Raw genomic sequence first — 23,601 nt, forward strand, 5'->3', positions numbered from 1 at the left:
GGGGGAGCTGCCAGGGAAGGACTGATTTCCATTTCAAACTGCATTCTGGTACTTTGTACTCCAGCACCATTGGCCGATCAATATTTAATGCTTGGAGATTCTGACTCTGCGGGAGTCATGTCAGGGGACCTTGGGAGCCAATCTGCTTGAGCTTCTGAGTGATAATTATTCATGGGCTCCTGCCTCTTGCTCTTTCTCTCGCACGGTCCCACTCTGCAGACTCAGTGCCTTATTCAGTCTTCTCTCTCGCTCTCTCCGCTGCTGTAGCTGGACCCTCCGCCTTCGCCAACGCTCAGCATCTGCACATCCCTACAATGGCTAAAACAGCAATGGGTAAGGCATCGCGCCTCGTTCTTCCTCGGCTCGACCTGGAGCCCACCTCTCACCCTCTCTCTTACAGCTTGGAAGACATTCGGAGATATTTTATAGAGAAAAAGACATTACTGTTAACATAGCAATCGGGAAGGTTGGAGGCCTCTCTGGGGTTTGAGGGAGGGCAAAAGGGGGATCCTTGGAAATCTAAAGCTAAGGATTTGTTTTTAAAGGTGGAAGCAGGTAAGTTGCCGTCCCATGGGTAGCGAATTTATTCTCTTTCCATATTTAAAATTAAGGCTCAGTCGTGGCGGGGGAGGGGTCTACTCGAACTGTATGCCTTAAATGGGGTTAAGGGACATTTTGTAAAGTGCTTTGTAACATCCTTTATTTCTTCTCTAGTTAAAACAAGAAAAGAAAAGAAAGAAAAAAGAAAGAAAGAAAATAGGGGAGAGGAAAGGGGGCGGGAGAAAGGAAAAAGAAAAATGCAAAGTCAAAGCGGTCCCATCTAGGCTGTTTGAAAGATGGGTGGAGACGAGGGAGGCGGGAGAAGAACCGGGCAAATGTATGGCATTGTCTGGTCAGAAAAACTGATAGTCCTGGGGCGCGGTGCGGAGAGGTGAGGGCGCGGGGCGGGGTTGGCGGTGGGGGGAGACCTACACTCTTTTGTTTTAGGGAAAGGGAGGGGAAGGAGAGAGGAAGTCGGGAGGGCACGGAGGGCGCGGGTGGGCAGCTGCAGGGGCGGGGAAGCGCGCGGTTGGGGAGGGGTGGAGGGACAGCGGTTTCGCAGGCTCTGGGGTGGGGTTTCTTTGTGTGAGGACGAGCCGTCCCGGGGGGCGGCGGGGGGAGGCACCTGCAGCGCTGGGCACACAATGCGGACGGCCCCACCCTTTGCGGAGCCGCGCTGGCGCCCTCCCCCTCCCCCCCTCCCCCCAACCCGGTGCCGCGGAAAGGGGGCCGGGTGCGGAGCGCAGCGCGACGCCCAGGAGCCCAGCCCTGGGGAGACAGCAGCGCCACGCCCGGAGCCTCGCACTCCCGACTCCCAGCCTCGGCTTCCGAGTGAGACCTGACCATTGCCCCCGCCTTCCCCACCCTGGCCTCATTGTTCCATTTTACGGAGGGAAGGGGGGAAAAGTGGGTTAACATTTTTCTTTTCAAAACCACATTACATAGGGTTATTAGACATAAACGCGATAAAGCCTTCTTTGAACTCATTTGATCGTTTGGGGGAAAAGCTTCTGGAACCTAGATACGAGTATACATAATAATACAGACACAAAAGAGGTCAAGGTCTTAAATTGAGCCAAGTGAAATATCTGTTTTGTAGGTCAGACAGGGCCAAATATCGGCAATTTTCATAGGCTCAGCCTGTATCGGAGAGACAGTCGAGACGCAGAGACCAAACGAGGTTCCGGATCCAGGGCCGCCATCCCCAACGGGTCTTGCGCCTCCAGTGCCCCTCGGTTCGGCGCTCGGTGGCCCCGGGAGAAACAGGCAGGGAGGGACCCGAGGTCGGGTGCCGGCTGGAAGCACCCCTTCCGCGGGACCCGGTGCGGGATGCGGAGAAGGGGGAAAAGAGGCCAAAAGGGCTTGCTCTGGTCAGCTCCGCCCTGCCCTACCCTCCCAGGAGGAGCCGGAAAGACCTCAGGCTCAGATACTGGGCAAGGAAAGGGGGCTGGGGAGGGGCCCTTGAGCGGTCTGCCGTCCTAGAGTCCTTTTTTCCAGCCCCGCAGTCCAGAACAGTCCGGGCGCCCCTCGATGTGCGCAGACAGCGGGCGTTGGTCCGAGTCCCAGCGCCGAGCCCCTCCCAGCCAAGTGCGTGGCTCTGCGAAAAGGCCGGCTCGAGCCCCGCCCGGCCACACAAAGGCGCGGCCCCACCCCAGCCGGCCGCGGGACCGCAGAGGTGACCCCTTCCAAGGAGCGCGGGGAGGGTCTCTTCTCGCCCTCCCACATCCCGTGGAGCATGGGGCTGTTTCCCGCAGCCGAAGCCCACGGCCCACGCCCTGTTCTCCATGCTTTCCTGGATGGAGACCCCTTGGATGGTCTCGGTAGGAGAGACCCTCGCTCCTCGAGCGAGGGCCTCGGCCCCACCCTTCCCAGCTGGGGCCCAGACCCGACAGCCGCTGGCCGGATGGGGGCGCACGTGGCGAGCCGGCGGGTGGAGCGCAGCCAGCCCTGCAGAGCCCCGCGCCGCGCCCTGCGCTCCCCCTCCCCAGGGCTGGGCGCTCGCCCGCGTGGGTGCAGCCGGGAGACGGGTTTCTGCGCAGTGTCCTGAACTACCCCGGCCTCCCGCGGTTCGCGGTTCGCCTGGCAGTCCGGCAAGATTCTGAGAATGGGGGGTGGGGGCTCTCTCGCTCTGCGCTCTGCACCTCCACCGAGAGGTTTCTGCGGCAGGACGGCGTCTGCAAACTCAGCAGCAGCAGCATTATTGCTATTATTTTAAATTATTATTATTGTTTCATGACTCACTGGCCATATTTGTTCAAAAGGTTTGAATGACTGCATTTGAATAAGGATTAACCCTTGTTGTGCTCACTTTTCTTTTCTTCCTCCTGTTCCCAACCCCCCTCCCAAAAAAAGTATGCATTCCCCCTTTCATTTTACGTTATAAAACAAATACATGTTCGGTTCCTGTAGGGACTTTGTACGTTCGTGTGGGTCAGATACAAGTGCAGGTGCTTGCTTAGGGCAGGGCTTGTGTGCCAAAGATTGCTGGAAAATTCTCCGCGGAGAATTGTTTGTGGCCGCAATGGATGAAAATATCCGTATATAATTGAAATATGTTGATCTTCACCTTGTAGTCCATAGACCCTATCTATAAATATATAAATATAGGTTATGCACAAAATTTTAACTTTTTATTTTTATTGCTAAACTCTTCTTCCAATTGCTGATTCTTGATACCGACTCGATTCTGCACAGAAACATGGATGGTGAAATAGCCACCATCCCATAATAAAAATCCCACCCCAAATATGACAAACGCAAGAGCCCTTTCTGCCATGAGTAAGCAAATCATGAAAAGAAGTACAACCTCAGCATTATTAAAATAATGGATTTTGAAGTCATTCCAGTTGCAAAGCATAATCAGTTAATCACCAGGGCGGGAGTTTTTTCCTGATTCATTAAACAATTATTGTATTCAGCAAGATTGTACTAGGTGCATATAATATTCCCTGTTATCTTCTCTAATGAAGTGGGTACCTTATAAATGGATATATAAATAACTAGAAGTGTAAAGAGGAGGATTTTGTTAAATTTTCAGGATAAAATTGAAAGAGAAATAGCAGTAGTTTATCACTTAATCTTATATGCATAGTTCGTACCAGGAGAGTAAGCTGAGCCTGCAGTAAGCATTACTGACCCAGTGTAGCTCAAGGCAGGTAGCTGGTTTAATGATATAAATTAATACACCGGGTGGTGGTTGTCTACCTACGCATGGTAAACTTCTCTGAAAGAAAATAAATTTTTCAATGATAATTATCAATGATTATTGGATTGGATGGTTTGTCATTAAAATACACAACTTTAAAGTTAATTAAAATTAACCATGGTTTTGTGATGTGACTTACCGAATAATTGTACCAAATTATTCTAAGGGGGAAGGGAGTGTTTTTATTGTCAGAGCAATTGTCTCTGTCCTTAATCATTAACAGTTTTAGCAGAATTGTATCTGTTGCATTAAAAATACTTTTACTTACTTTCATATTCTTTTAACTGTTAATGGACAGATCGTGGAATAAGCATTTAATCATTTGGCACAATATACTTACCTTCAAATAACTTGTTCTCAATTGTGAAATGCTGCAGGAGGCTACGTTTTCCTCAGATTCAAGAAATGTCCTCTCAGGGTGTCATAAAGCCGGTTCACGCAATAAAATAGCTTTCCTCCCTGTAATTTAGATTCAAAATAGTCACTCAATTCTGCAAATATTTAGTAGTAGCCATTAAGCAGAGTTTTAAAGTTAAATCTGTACAATTAAAAATGAAATGGAAGATAAGTCAATTACATAATTAATTGAGGATTTTTGTCATTGATAAATCCAGACCATCTTTAGGAAAATTCCTGACTTATTGGTCACTCGTGTTTTTTATTCCAACCGACTATACACCCACCCCAATAGCTCACTGCTCACACAGGCTGGATGAAGCTGGCCTCAGAGCTGGTGGCTACCTGCTTTGGGTGTGGCCACCCCAAGCTGTAATATCTAACTCCAGCTCACACCAGTTTCCTCTGCTGCCTTAGAAAAACACACATTATTCTGTTGTCACAGAACCTGTGACCTTATATGAAGAATGCAAGAAATTTTCCGGACAAGAAAGAAAAGAAAAAACGGAATTAGCCAGTGACCCAGATGTTTCCAGAACCAAGGCTTGGAGTCTGCATTAACTTTTCACCCCACTAGAGGGCACTCAGGTTCTCCAAAGAAGTAGATTGATTTAAACCCTGTTCCAAATACTTGCTATTTAAGAACGTCTTTTATCTGGAGCATTCAATTGCTTATTGGATAAGTTAATGCCATGCTTAGCCTAGTGAATGAAAAGGGTTTGTACACTTTTTCAAGGAGACGAGATGAAATGAGCCATGTTCATAATCTGGAAGTAGGTGTAGGTCCTGGTTAATTATTCTCTGATGATTTTACTTTCTAGTATCATTACATTGTTACTGTAATATCATTTATGTTATTAGGGGGTTTGTAGTGGATAAATAGTATACGGTGGTCAGTAGTAATATCAAGATTATATAGGAACAGAATGTTTCAATGTTTAAATAAAGGAATAATTAAACAAAAACATTGTTTAGTTATTCATTTATTTAAAATGTGCTCAGTGTTGAGGACACACCTGAATGTCACTCACCACTTCCAGAGAGATGTCAAGTTAGTAGATAAAGCAGGTAGATAAAATGTGATACTGAGAGGGGCCCCCCAAACTGGCTGTTACTCTTTTTCCCACTTCCTGTTTTTTTTTTCCATTTAAAGGATACCTTTTAAACCAAATCCAGTGTGATTTCAGCTTGAACATTTAAATCTAATGTTATGTCAGCTTTCAATAATTATTGAGTACCTCCTTGTAGTTTTATTATTTAGTAGAAAATTTATGTTAATTTTCATGAAATAAGAAGAAATAGATAAGCATAAACTAATTTTTAGGATTATCAAAAGTGGATTTTTTAATGTTTGCAGTGGTAGGAAATTCTTTTTCTCTCATATGTCATGTACCTATAATCCAACCATAAAATATTTAATAGGTTCATATTACTATGCTCCCCAGACTTTAATGTGCATGTGAATTACCCTGGATTTTCATTAAAATGCAAATTCTAATACAGTAGGTCTGGTTGAAGCCAGATATTCTGCATTCCTAACAAGCTTCCAGAAGATGCCAATTCTAGCCACCAAACACATCAGTTTAAGCAATATAAAATTGTGATATACACGTTCCTCCCGCAATAAGCTCTGGCATTACATCTTAACATTCAAGTCTATGGCAATCTTTACAAAATATTTCACCTCCAAACTCATATACTTAAGGATTTTATTCCTCTGGGAGTTATGTGTTCTGTGCCATCATTCTCTTTTAATTGGATTTTTTTTTAATATATTCGTATTGCAGGATTCAGCAAAAGACCTTCAAGAGAAATGTGGAAATAAGAATTTGACTCTGTTTGAGGGGCGGGGTGGTGTGTGTGTGTAAGAAAAAAAATAAGTGTGGCTTGCAGCACAGTTGAGAAGGCTGATAAATCAATACTGATAGTTTACTGTCATTTACAAAACAATGCGCAGAACAAAATGTTCAATTCAGAAACTTTTAATTATGGAATATAGTGCAAAAGTCTGTAACCCCATTTACCATATGGCTAATTCATTGCAAATACTCTACATACTAAGGAAATTAACACAGAGGATTAAGCATCACTAAAGTTGTCTCTCAGCATATCCCATACTTATTACTTACCAAATTATCTAACAGCATTTCTTCCTGGATACCACATGAGCAAATTATTAATAATTTATTGAGTATGGCTGTATATTTGAAAACATTACGTGTGTGTTTTCTGCTTACTTAAGCCAATAAAGGAATTCCAATATTCTATACTAACTTTCTAAGAAAGTCAACCTAGAGGTAAAAAATGGGTCTTCAGGGAATATCATCAAAGATGTACTATGTCAGTCCTGGCCTACAAGTGGGTGGCTGACACTGCAAACATCACCACATCTCGGGAAATGCTCTCCTGCAAAAATGATACTATGCATGAAATATCTCAAATTAGAAATTTACCATTTCCCAAATAGGGCACTAAAAACATGGTCCCAAATAAAACTGGCCATAGAGATAATAGGATATACTGTTTTTCCCCATGAAGTTGGATTAAGCCTCAAGGTTATCCATCCCTTTGTTCCTGTTGTTTTTAACTGTTCATTTCAGGGTCTCTCAAAAGCTAAGAAACTTTCAATTTTGCAACTCCTGGTACATTTAAAAAGGAAGAAGACATGCTAAGACAGCATTATAAAAATCATGTGTGTTTTAAATGTTTAATCCTAGCAGTCTGTTGTAGCTGTATGTATACCTCATTTGGAGATAACAGAAATTTAAACTAGTGGACCCTGAAGAATGAGGCAAAAAATTTCCTGACTGGTCCTTCAATCAACAATTTTCCTGTGACATTGCTCATTTTCAAGGATCATTTCTCTGGCATAGAAGTAAATTTCAGAGTGTCTATAAGAAGTTACTTTAATTTATTGCTTTCATCCTTATATAGTGTATATAACATGCTAGGCACTAAGCACTTTACACATATTAACTATGTTCATTTATAGCATGTTATAACATGTTTATCATCCAATAATCCTAAAAAGTATGTACTAGTACAGATGAGGAAACTGAGGTGCAGATAAGAGGAATGACTTGCCCAAGGTCACACGGTTATTCAGATCCAAAATTTGAACCCAGGCTTTCTGGCTCCAGAATCTTCGCCCTTAACCAGCACCCTTAGACTTCAAAGGTGTTCCCATCATGGGGTTTGAACCAGTGATACTGCTATTTTGTTTAACAAGCCTGATGGTCTTATCCTTTCTGAGCACAGATCCACCTTGAAGATGAAATACATTCAAATTAATGACTATTTTAATAGCTAACCTGGGGCTTATTAAAATAATTGCCGTGATTTAGGCTTTTGGTGAAAGAGAGCTATAAGACCTTGGGGGCTCTAATGTATGGGATCATGTCACTCTCTGAAGGCTCAACTAAGAACACAGCAGGGACTTCTCTTGTGGACACTGATTTTTTTTCTGGAAAAAAAGAATTCTTGACTTAATCTAATCAGTATCTTCCGGTTGACACGTTTCAAAATGGGCTCTTAGCTGGTTCCGTAGACCCTAGATGTTTAATCTTAATATTTTGTTTTATGAAATAAATCTAGAGCTAAAAGAGAGATACAGCCATGGCATTCACATTTAACATAAGCATTAGATATTACTTCAAGACTTTCTCCATCTTATTACCTCAAAAGCAGACACTCAGGCAAGAGAGATCTGTGGGAAGGCTCTGACTCCCTTGCAAAACATTTCTAATTATCTTTTAATAAAGGAATCAGGTCCTGTCATTTGTCAAGGAGACATTTGCAGTGGTAAAACCTGTGTTTATATAACCCATTTTTATTAGTCATGATTACGATAACATTTTGTGTACACTTGTTCTCACAAAACACTTTTATGTGAATGTAAAGGTTAATTAATGCATTTCAGCAATCATTTTGCTAGACATCTGGAAATATAGCTTCTCTAGGAATTGTACTTAAGAAAAGAAGTCACACATTATACTGTGAAACCATAACAAAATTTTAAGGCTTTTCCTCATTTGCAATTTTGTTGACCTCCAGATTAAAATATTTAATACTATGAAAAATTATAAGATTTTAAAAATTTGTTTTTGTGATCAAAAATAATTACAGTTCTTGTATAGTCCATTAAATATAGTATTATCTGGAATTGATTTTTTTAATTGTAAAGCAATGCTTATAAGTGTGCTTATTTAGCCGTTATTCCTCTGGAATAATTGTACTTTGGATGTCAGAATTTGTACATCATCCATTAGCACAAGTCCTTAGTATCACAATAGATGATCAGTAATATGAATCTGTCAACCTTTTAGTTGTATGTCTTTATATCCAGAAAAGAAATGGATGAAATTCATCTAAACTTAGTTCCACAAATACTTGTACAAGAAAGCCTTTTAAAGTTTAAATTTTCATTCTACTCCCTGTTTCAGAAGATTTTTTTCTCTATTAATGGCAGCCATAAAATTTAATTTCCATTCAACAAAACTGCTTACAGTAAACCTAATAACAGTCTTTCAGTTTGGGCTTCCTAGTAAATAGAAACCTAACTCACATGATAAAGCTCAACAGTATAAAACATTTGACTGTTGCAAAACTGAGACCAGAAAATCACATCAAGATGTCATTGTTACCATTTCCAGACTCTAATGGGGAGGGGCACCAACCATCTCAGGCGATTGAACAGCAACCAGTTACTGCAGCCTGCCTTGGAACGCTGCTTCAGACCATAATTGTCTTCACTACTGCGTGGTTCTTTTTTGTTCCAGACACACTAATATCTACTGTTGTTTTTTAAGTCTTATAGCTTTATTTGAGCAATGCCAGTTAGAATCCTTCTCATAGTCATTATTCAAACACATGACAAATTACCAGAGTTGATTCTAGCCTTTTCATGCACAGATTACATGATCCAAGACTCCTGTCGCTTTTAATATCATCTTTTCATTCTATTTCTGACCTAATCTTTACTTTTAGAATTAAAAAAATGGAGCAGATAAACACAGAAGATTGAAAACATTCAAAAGAAAAATTGGATATCATGATCTATCAATACGGGACCTTGTAGTTCTCAGAAAATACTCACCTGTGCCATACTTTTTAACCTTCCTATAATCCTTATGAGATGGGCATAGTATACATGTCACTCTGTTTAAAAATGAGTAAATTTAAGCTCAAAGAATTTAGTAAAGTTCACATGTGGTAAGTTTTAGAGCTAGGGCCAGAACACAGGTCTAACAAAGATATATGTATCTATGTATACATACAATATATGTGTGTGTGTGTGTGTATATATATATATATATATATATATATATATATATATATATATGTAATTTCACTGATATGTGGAATCTACAAAACAAATGAACAAACAAAACAAAATAGAAACAGAGTCATAGATACAGAGAACAAACTGGTGGTTGCCAGGGGGCAGAAAGGGGAGTTGGGCAAAATAGGTGAGGGAGGCTAAAAGGTACAAACTTTCAGTTATAAAATAAATAAGTCACAGGGATGTAATGTGCAGCATAGGGAATATAATCAATAATATTGTAATAACTTTGTATGATGACAGATGGTAATTAGACTTCTTGTGGGAATCATTTTATAATGTATAAAAATATTGAATCAGGGCTTCCCTGGTGATGCAGTGGTTGAGAGTCCGCCTGACGATGCAGGGGACATGGGTTCGTGCCCCGGTCCAGGAAGATCCCACATGCCACGGAGCAGCTGGGCCCGTGAGCCACGGCCGCTGAGCCTGCGCGTCCGGAGCCTGTGCTCTGCAACGGGAGAGGCCACAGCAGTGAGAGGCCCGTGTACCGCAAAAAAAAAAAAAAAAAATATATATATATATATATATATATATATATATATATATATATTGAATCAATATGTTGTGCACCTGACACTAATACAATATTGAAGTCAATTATACTTCAATAAAAAGATATAGATATCTAATATATATATATATATATATATGTATTAGATAGGATTCGATTAGATATATATATGAATATACCTAATATATATTACATCTATATTAGATATGATAATATATAATAAAAACAAAACTAATAAAATGTAGCACTTTCTCCTGTCCAGTAACAATAGGCACAAGTGAGGAAAGGCACACACTAAGTGGGTTTACCATCAGTCTAAATTTATTAATAGTTAATGGCATTCGCATAGCCCAGGGAGATCAGCTCGGTGCTTTGTGACCACCTAGAGGGGCGGGATAGGGAAGGTGGGAGGGAGGGAGATGCAAGAGGGAAGAGATATGGGGACATATGTATATGTATAGCTGATTCACTTTGTTATAAAGCAGAAACTCACACACCATTGTAAAGCAACTATACTCCAATAAAGATGTTAAAAAAAGTTAATGGCATTAACTGCAGTAAAATAGATTCAAATGCCAACTTTGTTCTGAAGCCTATGCTAGGTATTGTAAAAATATAAATAATCATGGTCCTTACCCTTGGAGAATTTAGTCTTTTGAAGAAAACAGGACCCTGTACATACAAAAAAAAATTAATAACCAGCAATAGTAGCTTGTAACTATAAATAGAAGTCTCCACCATTTTAACAATCTTATTACACTACCCTACAATATTATGAGGCAGCATATAATGATGTACTAAGACCATCAATTAGGAAGTATAGAGAGCCACTCAAGTGCTCTAAGAGACCTCTAGCAGATAAGAGGTGGGTATGGGGATTAGATGGATGTAATTTTACATCTTGCTCCACCTATTCACTAGTTGATAATCCTTGAGTGAATTATCATTTCTATACTACAATTTTCTCACAGTATATCTCACATATAGCTCAGTTATATCTCAGGGGGAAATAAGACCACCTAAATTACATGGTTGTTGTCAGACAGAGAAAGAAATACTGTATAATATTCCCTATATGTGGAATCTAAAAAATACAAATGAACGTATATGTGAAACAGAAACAGACTCACAGACATAGAAGATAAATTTGTGGTGACCAAAGGGAAGAGGGAAGGAGCAAATTAGGGGTATGGGATTAACAAATACAAACTACTATGTATAAAATAGGTAAGCAATAAGGATATACTGTATAGCACAAGGAATTATAGCCTTTATCCTAGTAACCTATTATGGAGTATAATCTGCAAAAATACTAAATCACCATGCTGTGCACCTGAAACTTATAATATTGTAAATCAACTATACTTCATTTTTTTAAAACATCACATGGTTGTTGAGGGGATTAAGTAAGCAATTCAGTGTTAAGCACTTTGTAATCCAAAAGAGTAATCCCCTTCTCTAACACCCTAGATGGATGATGAAAACACTAAATAAAAATATTAATTTAAAGTAAATAACTAAATTCTTATACTTTGTAAATTTCTACATATAATAACAAATCTACTGGAATTACTTGGAATTCAGGAAATGAGCATCACTCAATAATTCTTTGTGGTAGAGGGAAAACTGATGTGATATTTATGACACAGCGGCCAATATAGAACACCTCCAAGATAAATCCATTCCAGGTAATGCCAGAATTAAAAATACATTTCTTTTGCATTTATTTCTCATCTCATGTTTCCCCGTTATACTTCATATCTCATCCTCTGTCAAATACATATATAGCTTCAATAAAACTAACACTTCTTGCCTACCCAGTAAGGCTCTCAACATAAAATGTCACATTCAGTAGAAATAAAAACTGATTCCAGAAACATTAAAATGTAAAAGTCTTCCCTGACATTTCTTGGAGAGCAGGAAAGAAGAAATTACATCACATACCACACACACACACACATGCACACAGAGTCTTTTGTTCCTAAAATCCTCTTAACCCATCAATTTCACCCAAATCTCACATCACTTGACTGTTTCATAATCTCTCATTTCTGTTTCTCCAGTCTCCTCCCTTCCTGGAACTCTCCTGCTCTCCTATTTCCATTTTCAACACCTATCCTTTAGCTAGATCTTTTCTTTCAGGGATAACTTCAGGTATTTCTTACCTGGATAAATTTAGCCTTGCTACTCTCCACCCATTAGTAGATAAGTACAACAAAAATACTAGAGCCGAACAGTACAAACAGAATATTCCTTAGATGACTGTAGTAAGAAAAAAGATATAGATACTTAGAGTTTAGTATTATTCTCCCCGTACTCATGAAAATAATACATTTTCAATCAGTAGTGTTCCAGGTACCGATCAGTAAAACACTAAAATGTTACTGGAATGTCATTATTAAAATAATAAAAATATCCTGAGAAATCAAATTAGCATTCATCTGACATCTGGCTTGACAAAGGCTTAAGGGAGCATAATTCTGCTATAAAAGAGCATTACAACTCTTTTGTTTTGCCTCCAAAATATCATTTCATATAAACACATGGTACATAAAGTTGGAATTATATTTATGACATAATTATAGGCATATTAATAGAAATATGTTTACATTTACAAGTATAGTCCTTTTCAAATTAGATACTGTTGATAATAACAATCTACATATAAAAATACTCAATATTGTTCATATTTATAAGCCATAAAATGCAGATGATAAGATATACTCCTACTTTCTCATAAACGTGAAATAATGACAAAGGAGGAGCTTTATATGAAAGCATCAATACAGTTTAAATCCTCACGAGGTCATAAGATATTGCAGTGGGTAGAAGAGTTCAGCTTTAAAGAAAATGTAGACATTCTTTCATTTTAAAAAAATTGAACAAGCTTCCGAAATGCCTAACCAAAACACAATGGTAGAAAGAAAAGAACTGCATCTCTTCTATCAACCAAAAAGTTGGTTTTAAAAAAATGCTTAGTAGTAGAACAAATAAAAGAAAATGAAATTCAGTATCTAGCATGAGAATTTTTTCTAAGTTCAACATTAACATTGAAGAAATATTGAATTATGCTGCTTTGAAAGAACTGGATTCCACGTGCTGAAATGTGTCTTAAAATGAATTTTTTTCAAGCGTGTACAGTAGCAGTCTGTATTTATTATGAGTTGCAGGAAGCTGTATTCCAACTTATGCAAGAGAAGAATTGCAGAAAAATATAACTTGGGAGAGAATGGTGAACTTTATGACCTGCTTGCATAGCCGAAGAGAATAAACGCCTACCCACTTTTGCAAAGGGACAATGCTGCTGACAACAAATAGCCAACATTTTATCACTTTTGCTAAATTTTAGACGTGAATGGTGAATACATAGGGTGAGGACGGTCAACTAAGAAGTCAAATAGGATTTCTCAGAATTGCTTCTGTAAAAGCTTTGTTCTGCTTGAGACAAAGAGTAGCAGGCTTTGCAAGGCAGCTTCAAATCTAGCTTTCCTTGATCTTTCTTCCTGTGAACTCTACAGGTTTACTGTCTAACAATGAGCTTAGGGATTAGCCACATACCTACTTGCAGCACCTTTTTGTGGTCATCATATTTCCCATCACTTATTGTCCCCTACTATTCATGAACCAGTCACATGTCATGTGTCCCTATGCCCTTTCTCCCATTTCATTTTTATGGCACTCTTAGGTTTCATTATTCCCACTGGACAAGGAAGGATAGGAGAAGCTAAGGGAAGTTAAGTGACTTTGTCGAAGTTTCACATCTTGTTCAGGGCAAAGGCGGGTTTCAGATCTCAAACCCTCTCTCTTCACTCCAGCTGCCTTACCGGGAAAAGTTGTTAACTGTGTGTTTTGCTACAGACATTTCTTTACCTTATATGCAACTATACTGAAGGCTTCTTTTAGGCCAGAACTACGTTTCATGTACTTTGTCACCCTCACAGCATCTTGTGGCCGGAAGTAATGATACTATTGGGTAATGTGTATTGAGTGTAGTGTGCTGAGTGCAGTGAAAGCTGTCCCAAGCACCTTGAGAAGATTATCATGCCCATTTTCACAGCTGGGAAAGGAAGGCAGGGAAGGAAAGCTACGTGCATCCAGTAGGTGCTAAGGTCAGGATTTGAAACAAATCAGTCTGACCGTGGAGCCCTCTTAGGCAACCACTATACCTACAGTGTCCCTTGGACATAAGTAGGGGCTCTGGCTATGTTTGGTAATTTGATGAGCTAAGGATGAAGAGAAACCACAGCATTACAAGAAGCAAGATGCCACAGCATTTCACTATAGCCACGGCCTGTAGACTTCAAAAGTCACTCAAAGAATAAAGAGCAAATCAGAGAAGATTAATCTTTGCTAACAATATCTTACATGAGTTAGCACTTCAGTTTCACAATACATTATTTAATTCGATCTTTACAATAATATCCCCATTTTGTGGATAAATAAACTCATGTTTAGAAGGTTTAATAAATTGTTAAGGTTGGATAGATCCTGAGCTAGAGCCCAAGTAAGTCTTCAGCTCTTACTCATATTTTTTCCATTATCCCAAGGTAATATCTACTCATCTTAAGTCAGTATTGTGGCCAAAAAAGCAACAGAACATATAAATGAATGCAGAGGAAACATTCACCTGCCTCCTTTTTCTCCTTGCATAGAGAGAGGTGATTACCTGTTGTCATGAAGTTGACCTTATGAAGGATAGAAGTAGGTGGGGCTGCTTAAATTTTGCCTGGGAACCAAGCAATTACAGTTGTGCCACTAACTAATGTCATTTTGAAACTATCGCCATAGCTACAGCTGTGGGATAAGGGCTAAGTGAGATAAGTAGCCCACTTCAAAGCACCCAGAAATACCAGTCTGTAGCATAAAAGGAATTTAGTAAATTTAGTGAAGATAATCGGTGAGCTCAATCTGGCTCCAACATCTGGACTCCTAATCCCCACTCTTAAGCTAGTCTCAATGGGAAGCCAGCTGAGCCACTGACAGATCCAGGGGGTATCATTTGCAGCTGGTGACAGCTCCTCCCTGCTCAGCCACCAAAAGATAAGCATTTATAGAACACTAACTGCTACATATAACTACATGCATGCATTAAATGAGACAGCTTCTCTCGCCCTCAAAAAACTTAAATATAGTTGGGAAGAAACGATTAGCAGCAAACCCAACAGTAGAGGAATAAGGGCTAAGCTTTGTGAAACAAGCCAGGAACATGACTGTGTCTTTGAAAGGAAAAGAGACTCAAAGCCCTTTGCGATGGGAACAATTAAGTTTGAGTCACTTCTGTTTTTAGGGAGATGGGAACTCAGCCTTATGGAATTGCATGAGTCAAACATTGGAGACATTTCTGAATTGTCACCACATCCTCATACACAGATCCTCTGTCCTGCTCTGCACATTATTACTTGGCCAACTTTTTGAAATTGTGAGCAATATCCCAAACCACAAGTACACTTTTTTATGAATGTATTTAGGCTGAATAAATCTAGAGAAAACAGAACGTGAAGGAAAGCCCATATTGTGCCTTTAAGTATTATGTATTACCAAGTTATGATTTTTAAAATAATATCAGCAATTTATTATGCCAAATTCTGATTCATATTTATCGATGCAGATCAAACACTTGATACCATTTTACCTTCAGTTTTTTACCGGGAGTGTTTATGACCAAGTCTTGTAGTACTAGCTGCCACAAAGAAAATAAGAAGCATAGGTTATTCTGATCTCACTCAACCAGTTATACCAACATGTAATCTTTCTCATATCTTAGGAATGAGTATCATGGATTCAAAAGGGGCTCCAGATGGCATCCAAAAAGCTCATATTTTATGAATCACCTATTCAGCCTAATCATAAAATATATATATATTATATATATTTAAAATAGATCTTCCTTGTAGTATGGGGAAAAGCTAAATTTGCTCAAATAGTTTGACAATTTGAAATTCACATGATGAGTTGCTTTATGAATCACATTATATATAACATTTTGTGTCTATCATGTAAATATTTATTATGAAATACCAAGATTTGGAAAGAGGAAACAATTTACAAAGCAGAAATATGAAGAGTAAGTTTTCCTTTTCTTTAAAAATGTAATGCCTTAAAATAATTTGTTTAAAAGAAGGTAGGTAAAGAAAGCCCTTAGTGCAGAAAACACACAAAAAAATGAATCTGCATGCAACTAGGAAGTTAATTCATTTAAAGACAATATTTGCTAAATTTGTAGAATCATAGAATTCCAGAGCTTGGAAATACCAACTATCAATGAAAAAAAGGTCCAGAAAAATTAAATGACTTGCTCAAGTTCTTAACAGAAAAATCTTAAGTTTTGAGAAGACCTCACAGGTCATATAATCCAGTCACCATCTAATACTTATTTTCCTACCTGAAACATGGGGTTAATTAAGACTTGGGCTACTATCCAAGAGCAAGTTTAATCGCAACACATTACATAATTTTGTAAAGTAAAAGAGAAATGCCATTCTTCATGAAAATTTTGTAAATGGAGGAATTCTACAAGTAATACATGGTACATATATATTGCCTTGGTCAGCAGTAGCAGCAAGTACCACCATTCTGGATGCATTCCAAGAATTTCGTATGTATACATGAGGCATTGGTCTTCACATGCAGATGAACTTGCTTCGCAAGAAGGATGAAAGTGTGTGAAGCCCTCGGAAAGGCTGTTCCAAGTGCTCTGGAAGAGGAGATCAATGATCCTTAGGTTTTAGGAAAGGAAAAAAATACTGCCACAATACAAATAAATTGCTTTATATCACCCAACATCAAAAATGCACAACCAGATTTAGAAGCAGGAGAAAGAGTCAAATATTGAAGAAAGATGATGTTTTTAAAAGCCTTTCATCACTTCCACTATTACACCTTTCTCCCATTGCTGTTTTCCCCTCTGCCCCTGTCATCACCACCACCACACCATCTGCCATCCCCAAAGTGGGGGAAGGCCTTTAAAAAAACTAAGGTTATTAAGTTTGATTTCTTCATGTATAAAATGAGACTATCATTAGATTATTTAGATTATTTCTGCTGTTCCTTCCAGTTCTATGATGCTAAGGCTAGTGATTCCAATTGCATTAGACAAAATGCAGATTTATTAATAATCTAAACATATTTATATTGATGACCTTAAAGTAACTCTTTTTGAGGAACTGCTCACCAATCCAGGTCAACGAGATTTCACTAAAGTAGAAAAACAAAATGCATAACCAAAACAAACTAAAAACCTCATAATATGTTTCCTCGAAGTATGAACAAACCCTCCTGATCACTCAGGTATTTTTATTTGTATCTTATAGGTTAAGCGTGTTATGAAATCCACCTGTAAGAGAACATACGGTTACTTTTTAAATCTTTCTGGGTTTTTTTGTGATGTGTATTGCTTATTTCAAATAAATCAAAACCCAAATTTCAATCTCTTTATCCTTTCTGTAGCCATTTACTTTATTACAAAAAAGGCAAAGTGATACTTTGGCATACAAAGAACAATAACTTAACAAAACTACATTTATCATAGCACGAGCATACAAAACTTTTGCATCACTGAAAATTACCGTTTCTTAGAAGACCTTTTATTTCCAGAAGAAACAAAATGCATGTAGAAGAAGGAAAATTTAGAAAACTTTTCTTGGACCAAATTGTCTTTTATATTTTAATCTTGTTTGTAACAGTGATGACACAAAATGGACTGTGGAATTCAGAAGCTCCCGACATTTTTCTTACTTGCTTTTTATACTGTTTTTCATTCCTGGTAGAAAATTTTACTAATTCAAGTTCTAGTATATGATGGGATGAATCCTATTTCAGAAATGCAATAGTCAGTCTGCATAAGAAGTATGTTTTGCTGAATTAAGAATGGATGCAAAGTATTTTTTTTTTACTCTTCAACCAAAAAATTAAAAAATAATGGGAAGAGATTTAAATCACTTGGGTGTCACATTCAGCCATTGTGGAGACACAATTCAGAGAACATCATGACAGCCCTCAAATGGAGGTTGCCTCCCCATCAGGAGACTGAAGGGAAGGGGAGAAAAGAGTCATTCCTCTACGAGAACTCCACTCAGCCAGATGAATGGTCTCTCTGTTCTTTCACTCTGGCTTTGTCTCATTTAAGTCCCAACCAATTTATTTATCATCCTAGGCTTGTGACTACTACAGGTGACTTAAGAAAAAGACATCCCTCGGTACCCAGAATTAGGCTTGCTGATAAAATCTTGAATTGCAGATAGAATAAAATGTTCCCATTACCCCTGTAAACCACAGTGTAGTTTGGTCTCCATGTAGAACTACAAGAATTTCTTTATCAGGGGAAAGATAAAAGAACAAGATGCTGCATGATACAGCGGAATTCTCATTAAACTCAACAGGCGCTTGACCTGGAATCAAGAGTAAGGTGAGGTCCCAAATTGATACAATTTACTGCTTTTATTACAATTTTTATCACAAGGACTGATTCATGTCACCCAATTTCTTTTCCTTGTCACAATTGTTTTTCCAAGAATCAGTGGAATTGAAATTTAAGAGCCTCATATATTTCTGTAAAATCCAATGATGGGTTGTACAGCTTTGACCTTCTTAAATGTTCCTTTACTTGATTTGATATCTATTCCTACAGAAAAAGTATGCTGCTCTGGCTGATCAAAATATTAATCTTTTAGAACCTCCCTGGTTATTACAGCTTAGGAGATCATAATCCTTGTGGGGAGATGTGAGTTGAACAAATATAAACTGAATCCATATTTATATAGATTAACATTACATCATCATGGCAGAAATATCTAGAACATTACTTCATATCAGTGATCTTCTGGGATGTTAAAATAGATCTTGAAAAATCTGAGATTTGTTTTTCATGTAAATGTTGAATTCTCAATTACATATTCATCAAGCTAAGGTTTTTTTAGGGTCCAAATTGAAGCCAATATAGTATGCAAATGTTTTAAATAGAACCATTTTATAGTCTATTTCATCTTTCAAGAAGAAAATCAGTGATGGAACTCCTGAAAGTATTTCTAAACAGGATGATAGATTTGACTTTTAGAAAATAATCTGACCTCAGGCTCTAGGACCTCAAAGCAATCAGACTACCAAACACAATACACATACACATACACACACACACACACACAATAACACAATATGGCCAAAATCAAGTTAAGATGAGCTGCAGGAGCTTAATTTATGACATGGATAAAGAAGGCATCAAAAAAAGGGCTTATAGGTAACGGATTCCCATCTATTTAAAGACAGATAATAGGAGGCACAGAGAGAGGTCAGATCTAGGAGATCAGTGGTATAGTGTGGGTTCAGTGTTTAATGACTGTGGGTGTAAGTCTTGAGTCTTTTTAGAATCAATTAGCAGAGTACCATGTTTCTCCAATTATCTCTCATTTAAACTCTGGCAACAGCAGTGAGGACTACCAGGAATGTCCACAACTATCGCCCCCAACTTGCCAGATCCTAAAGATGCCCCTACCTGGAAATGACAGCATTTTTTCCCAAAGAAAGAGGTGCTCTTAATTCCCTGTTTATATAAATTGGAAAGCTTCAAATAAAAAAATGTTGTCAATGAAATCTCTTAGAAACCAATGCAAATCTACTTGTTGTAAAATCATTGCAAGGAACTTATATCCTGCATTCTGTATATCATCTAACTTTGTCCTTTACTTTCTTCCCAGAGACCTTTCAAATGAAGAAATTTAGGTTGACTCCAAAGTATCTTAGGACTTGTCAAGAAATCCCACCCCTACCCCCTACTGGACTAAAATGATCAATGATCGCAGGTAAAACATGAGAAAGGAAAGGAGGGAAAGCAATGTGCTAATAGACCCTGAGCAGCCTTCGTCGGAACCCCCAAAACACAAGTCCATGGTCAGGCAACGAGTTCCCTGAATGACTCTGTTCTTATGGTTAACACTGCTATGTGAGAACACAGACCAGTAGCGCATCCAGAGATTATGAGATATTTTCTTCCAAAGTAGTATATTAATGACATTTTCAGAGCATTCCTTAACTGTCTTTCACATATTAACAGGAAGTCTAATACATATTACTTCTTTTTTATACTCTGCATTAGCCAAAACTGAGTCAAATAAAATTTTGCCCAGAATGAATAAATGGAAGATATTTTTGTGATACTACTGATTCTAAATAAAATAACAACAAACTAAGTATGAGACCTCATATTGATGGTCGTTCCCACACAAGCCAGGTGAAATAGAAAATTGAACATTTTTAAAACACTTATTTTTAATTTTTCAAGCCTTTCAAAAGTAATGGAGTATATTGTCATGAATAATATAGATTATTGTCTTGTTGAAACACAAAGTGTATAAAATTAAGATGTATTTGAAATTTTGAGCAAAGGGCTTAGAGCTTGTGATATATATTTAGAAAAATGGGAGAAATAATTTTATATGTATATACATATATATGTGTGTGTGTCTATTTCATATTTTACTAAGTAAACAAAATCTCTCTGCTATTTTAATCTATCCCAAGATCTAATCTGATAATTAAATCTCTAGTACGGATTGTATTGTTCTCCTCAACCACTCTTTGTTCCTCGAGGGAGGACTACAATCTCCAGATTCACACACACACATGCACACACAGGAAAAAAACAACAAAGAAAATTGAGAAAATTTAGATGATTGCCTACCAAAATATATCATCCTTAAAATAACAATCCAAATAACTGATGCAAAAGTACTTTTATCCTAAAATACCTACCTAGATAATTACCACTTTCTCTTTTTACCTCATTAGCTGTAATATGAGTGTGTAAGGATATATTTACTCATATAATAAAATATACATATACTCAAAGTTCCTTTTGAGAAACTGTTCCTGCATTTTCTAGCCATCTCTGTACCAAGTAAAACCCACAAGTAAAAGAAAAGTTACATTTTCTTTCTATAAACCCCTACACTTACCTATAACCATGTAGTCAATAAAGTTAAACAACAAATGCCAAAGAAAAAATGGGAAAGAAAAAAGTCTTGAACTCATTATTTTAAAAATCAGTAATAATATGCATTATTTTCTAGTTAGAAACAACGTGTAGATGGTGAAGGTAAGTGTAATACACCTGAACAAATTCTTGGGGAAGTGAATAACATTAGCAGCAAAGCATTTAGAGTCAGGCAGACCTACATTCAAACTAAACTCCACACTTTATCATCTACTGCACATTGGGCAAGCTACACCACTTCTCTGAGTCTTTTAATTTCATCTGTAAATCTGGACTAATTATAGTACCTCTCATTGTATTGTTGAGATGATTAAATGAGAAAATACACGCAACCAGCTAGCAGCATGCCTGGTACATTGTTTGGTCTCAACAAATCGCAGCTGTTGCCATTATTCATAGTTCATTGTAGCCATTTAGAAGAATGGAAAAAATATCAGCGTTCATACACCATTAGGTTAAGTGGATATTGCTATTAAATCATTATGCATCATGTGGGTTGAATTTTAAATGAATTTACTAGAGAAATACACTTACCTGTAAACATTAATAGTAAATAGCAAATGCAAGCAACAATGAAAAACCTTATATGGAATTACCTATCTCCTCCCACATCCTTACAAACCATGCACACTCTGCTTGGTGTTCGGTATAGTGAAAAGATTAATATATGCTGATTTCCAAAAACCAATGAAGAAAATGATTGTCAATTCAAAGTATGAAGTTTCAATAGTGAAATCTTAATAACATGTTTCTAATAGCATTCACATTTGCTTGGGATTTGTTTTCCTGTCAATAAAAAAGTTTATTCAAATTATATATATTTCCATATCTCAACCCATGGTCTATTTACTACAAGGTCAGCTCATCCTAGATGAGCTGGACTCAGTTTTAGCGACCCTTTTTCTGGAAAGCTTCCCTTGGCTACCCATCCGTGAGGATCTCTCACTCTCTTCCATCTGCCCTTGACTCCAAATTTAGTTATTCTTTTCTATCAATTCATCTTTCATAAAGTCCCCTGCATCTTCCCTTTCTTTTTCCTCTGCACTACCATTTCCCCAAACCATGTTACCTGTTGAACTTTATTCAATTGTTTCTTAAGTGTGTCTCCTAGTGATGGGTCTTTTCTGCATAAAATGGCCAAATAGGTCTAAGAAGAGCTTTTATCAGGTAATTCCATTTTCAAAACGTTCAATGGCTTCCTATTGCTAGGATGACTCCTAATAGCCAAACGTTTTGACCGTGAATAGGGATGTTATTAATGGGCTTAAACCAGAACGATGCAGGCAAACCAGGATTTACAGCAAACCAACCTATTACCAACTGTGCTTTTCAAACTTTCTCACCTAAATATTCCTAAGGGTGGACTCAAAACTAAACTCTCAAATTCAAATTTCTTTTACATTTACACATTTAAAATTCTTGAAATTCTAACATTCTTGTATATATCCATGTTCGTTTTAATGTACACATAATGTTTTTAAGTTCCAGCAACCCTTTTACATGAGCAAAATTTCAAAACATCTTACCCAAAATCTTGGAGCCAAATTGACCTCAAAGAAGACTTACTATCAGGACACAACTTCTAAAAAAGTGTAGTCTGTGAAAAAGCTGTCTCCTGAAACACAGAGAAGGCCATTCACAAAGACCTGGAAATGAATTATGCTCCCTGAAGTTGAGTTGAATCATCCATCCTTATGTAAACTCACTGTTCCACTCACAAAAGTTTTCCATATGGTCTCTTTATAAACCCATTTCCATGTCAACAATAACAAATATACCTCCTCTCTTCTTTGCTTTCCTCAACGCTACTCAATCTTATGATCCTGGTCCATTTTCTCTGGTTGCCATATAAAATACAAGGTACCCAGTTAAATTTGAATTTCGGAAAAGCAAGGAATGGTTTTCAGTATGTCCCGTGCAATATTTGGATTAAAACTGAACTAGGTATTGGTATTTTTATTTGCTAAATCTGGCAACTCTAACTGTAAAGCCATTGCTGACCACCCTCCCCACAGCCCCAGGGCTTTGAGGTTCTTCTGAATTTCTAGTACAAATCATCTACCTCTATTTGAAACTTACCCTATTTTGCATGTGTTTCTATCGCTTTTTATATCCATATACTTCATTTCCCTGACTTGAAAGCTCCTTAAGAATGAGGACACATATATCTCTTTTTAATTTCATAATGCCTCACAGAAACTCTTGACCATAGGTGGTGATCATAAATATTGATACTTGTCAATTGAGAGATTGATTTAAAATCAGTGAGCAAAATAGCCAACAACTATTTATTAAGCAACTGCTTTCTGTTCCATTCAGAACTATGCTGTAAATTATTTCATAAATGAGTAAGGTGCAACATTTGCCTTCAAAGAGTTTAGTTTAGTAAACAAAAATTACACATCAAAAACCAGTAGTGAATGACCTGAAACAGTATATAATCAAGTATAACAGTGTATAATCATGATTATGTAGTATAGCCTACTAAGGACAGCAGGATATCAATGTGGGAGTACCCCGAAGAGAGGGAAACGCTGAAGAGGGGTGATCTGAATTGGCATTCAGATCTTGGGAAGGATGTGATGAGTGGAGACGATTAGGAAGGGTAATGTCATCTGGGGAAA

The 23,601-nt window shown here is 37.9% G+C and overlaps 1 protein-coding gene across 1 annotated transcript in view; it reads left to right on the forward strand.

Annotated features, from left to right (window-relative positions):
• The first annotated feature begins 249 nt into the window (after positions 1-249).
• The window catches only part of STMN2 (stathmin 2), a 50,258-nt gene continuing 26,906 nt past the window's right edge, over positions 250-23,601 (forward strand). The window contains exon 1 of the mRNA XM_060115778.1: positions 250-333. Coding sequence (XP_059971761.1) covers positions 315-333 — 19 coding nt within the window. The 5' untranslated portion in view covers positions 250-314. The remainder of the gene's footprint in view (positions 334-23,601) is intronic.

The sequence above is a fragment of the Mesoplodon densirostris genome, chromosome 13 (assembly GCF_025265405.1).
Source record: "Mesoplodon densirostris isolate mMesDen1 chromosome 13, mMesDen1 primary haplotype, whole genome shotgun sequence".
Lineage (NCBI taxonomy): Eukaryota > Metazoa > Chordata > Mammalia > Artiodactyla > Ziphiidae > Mesoplodon > Mesoplodon densirostris.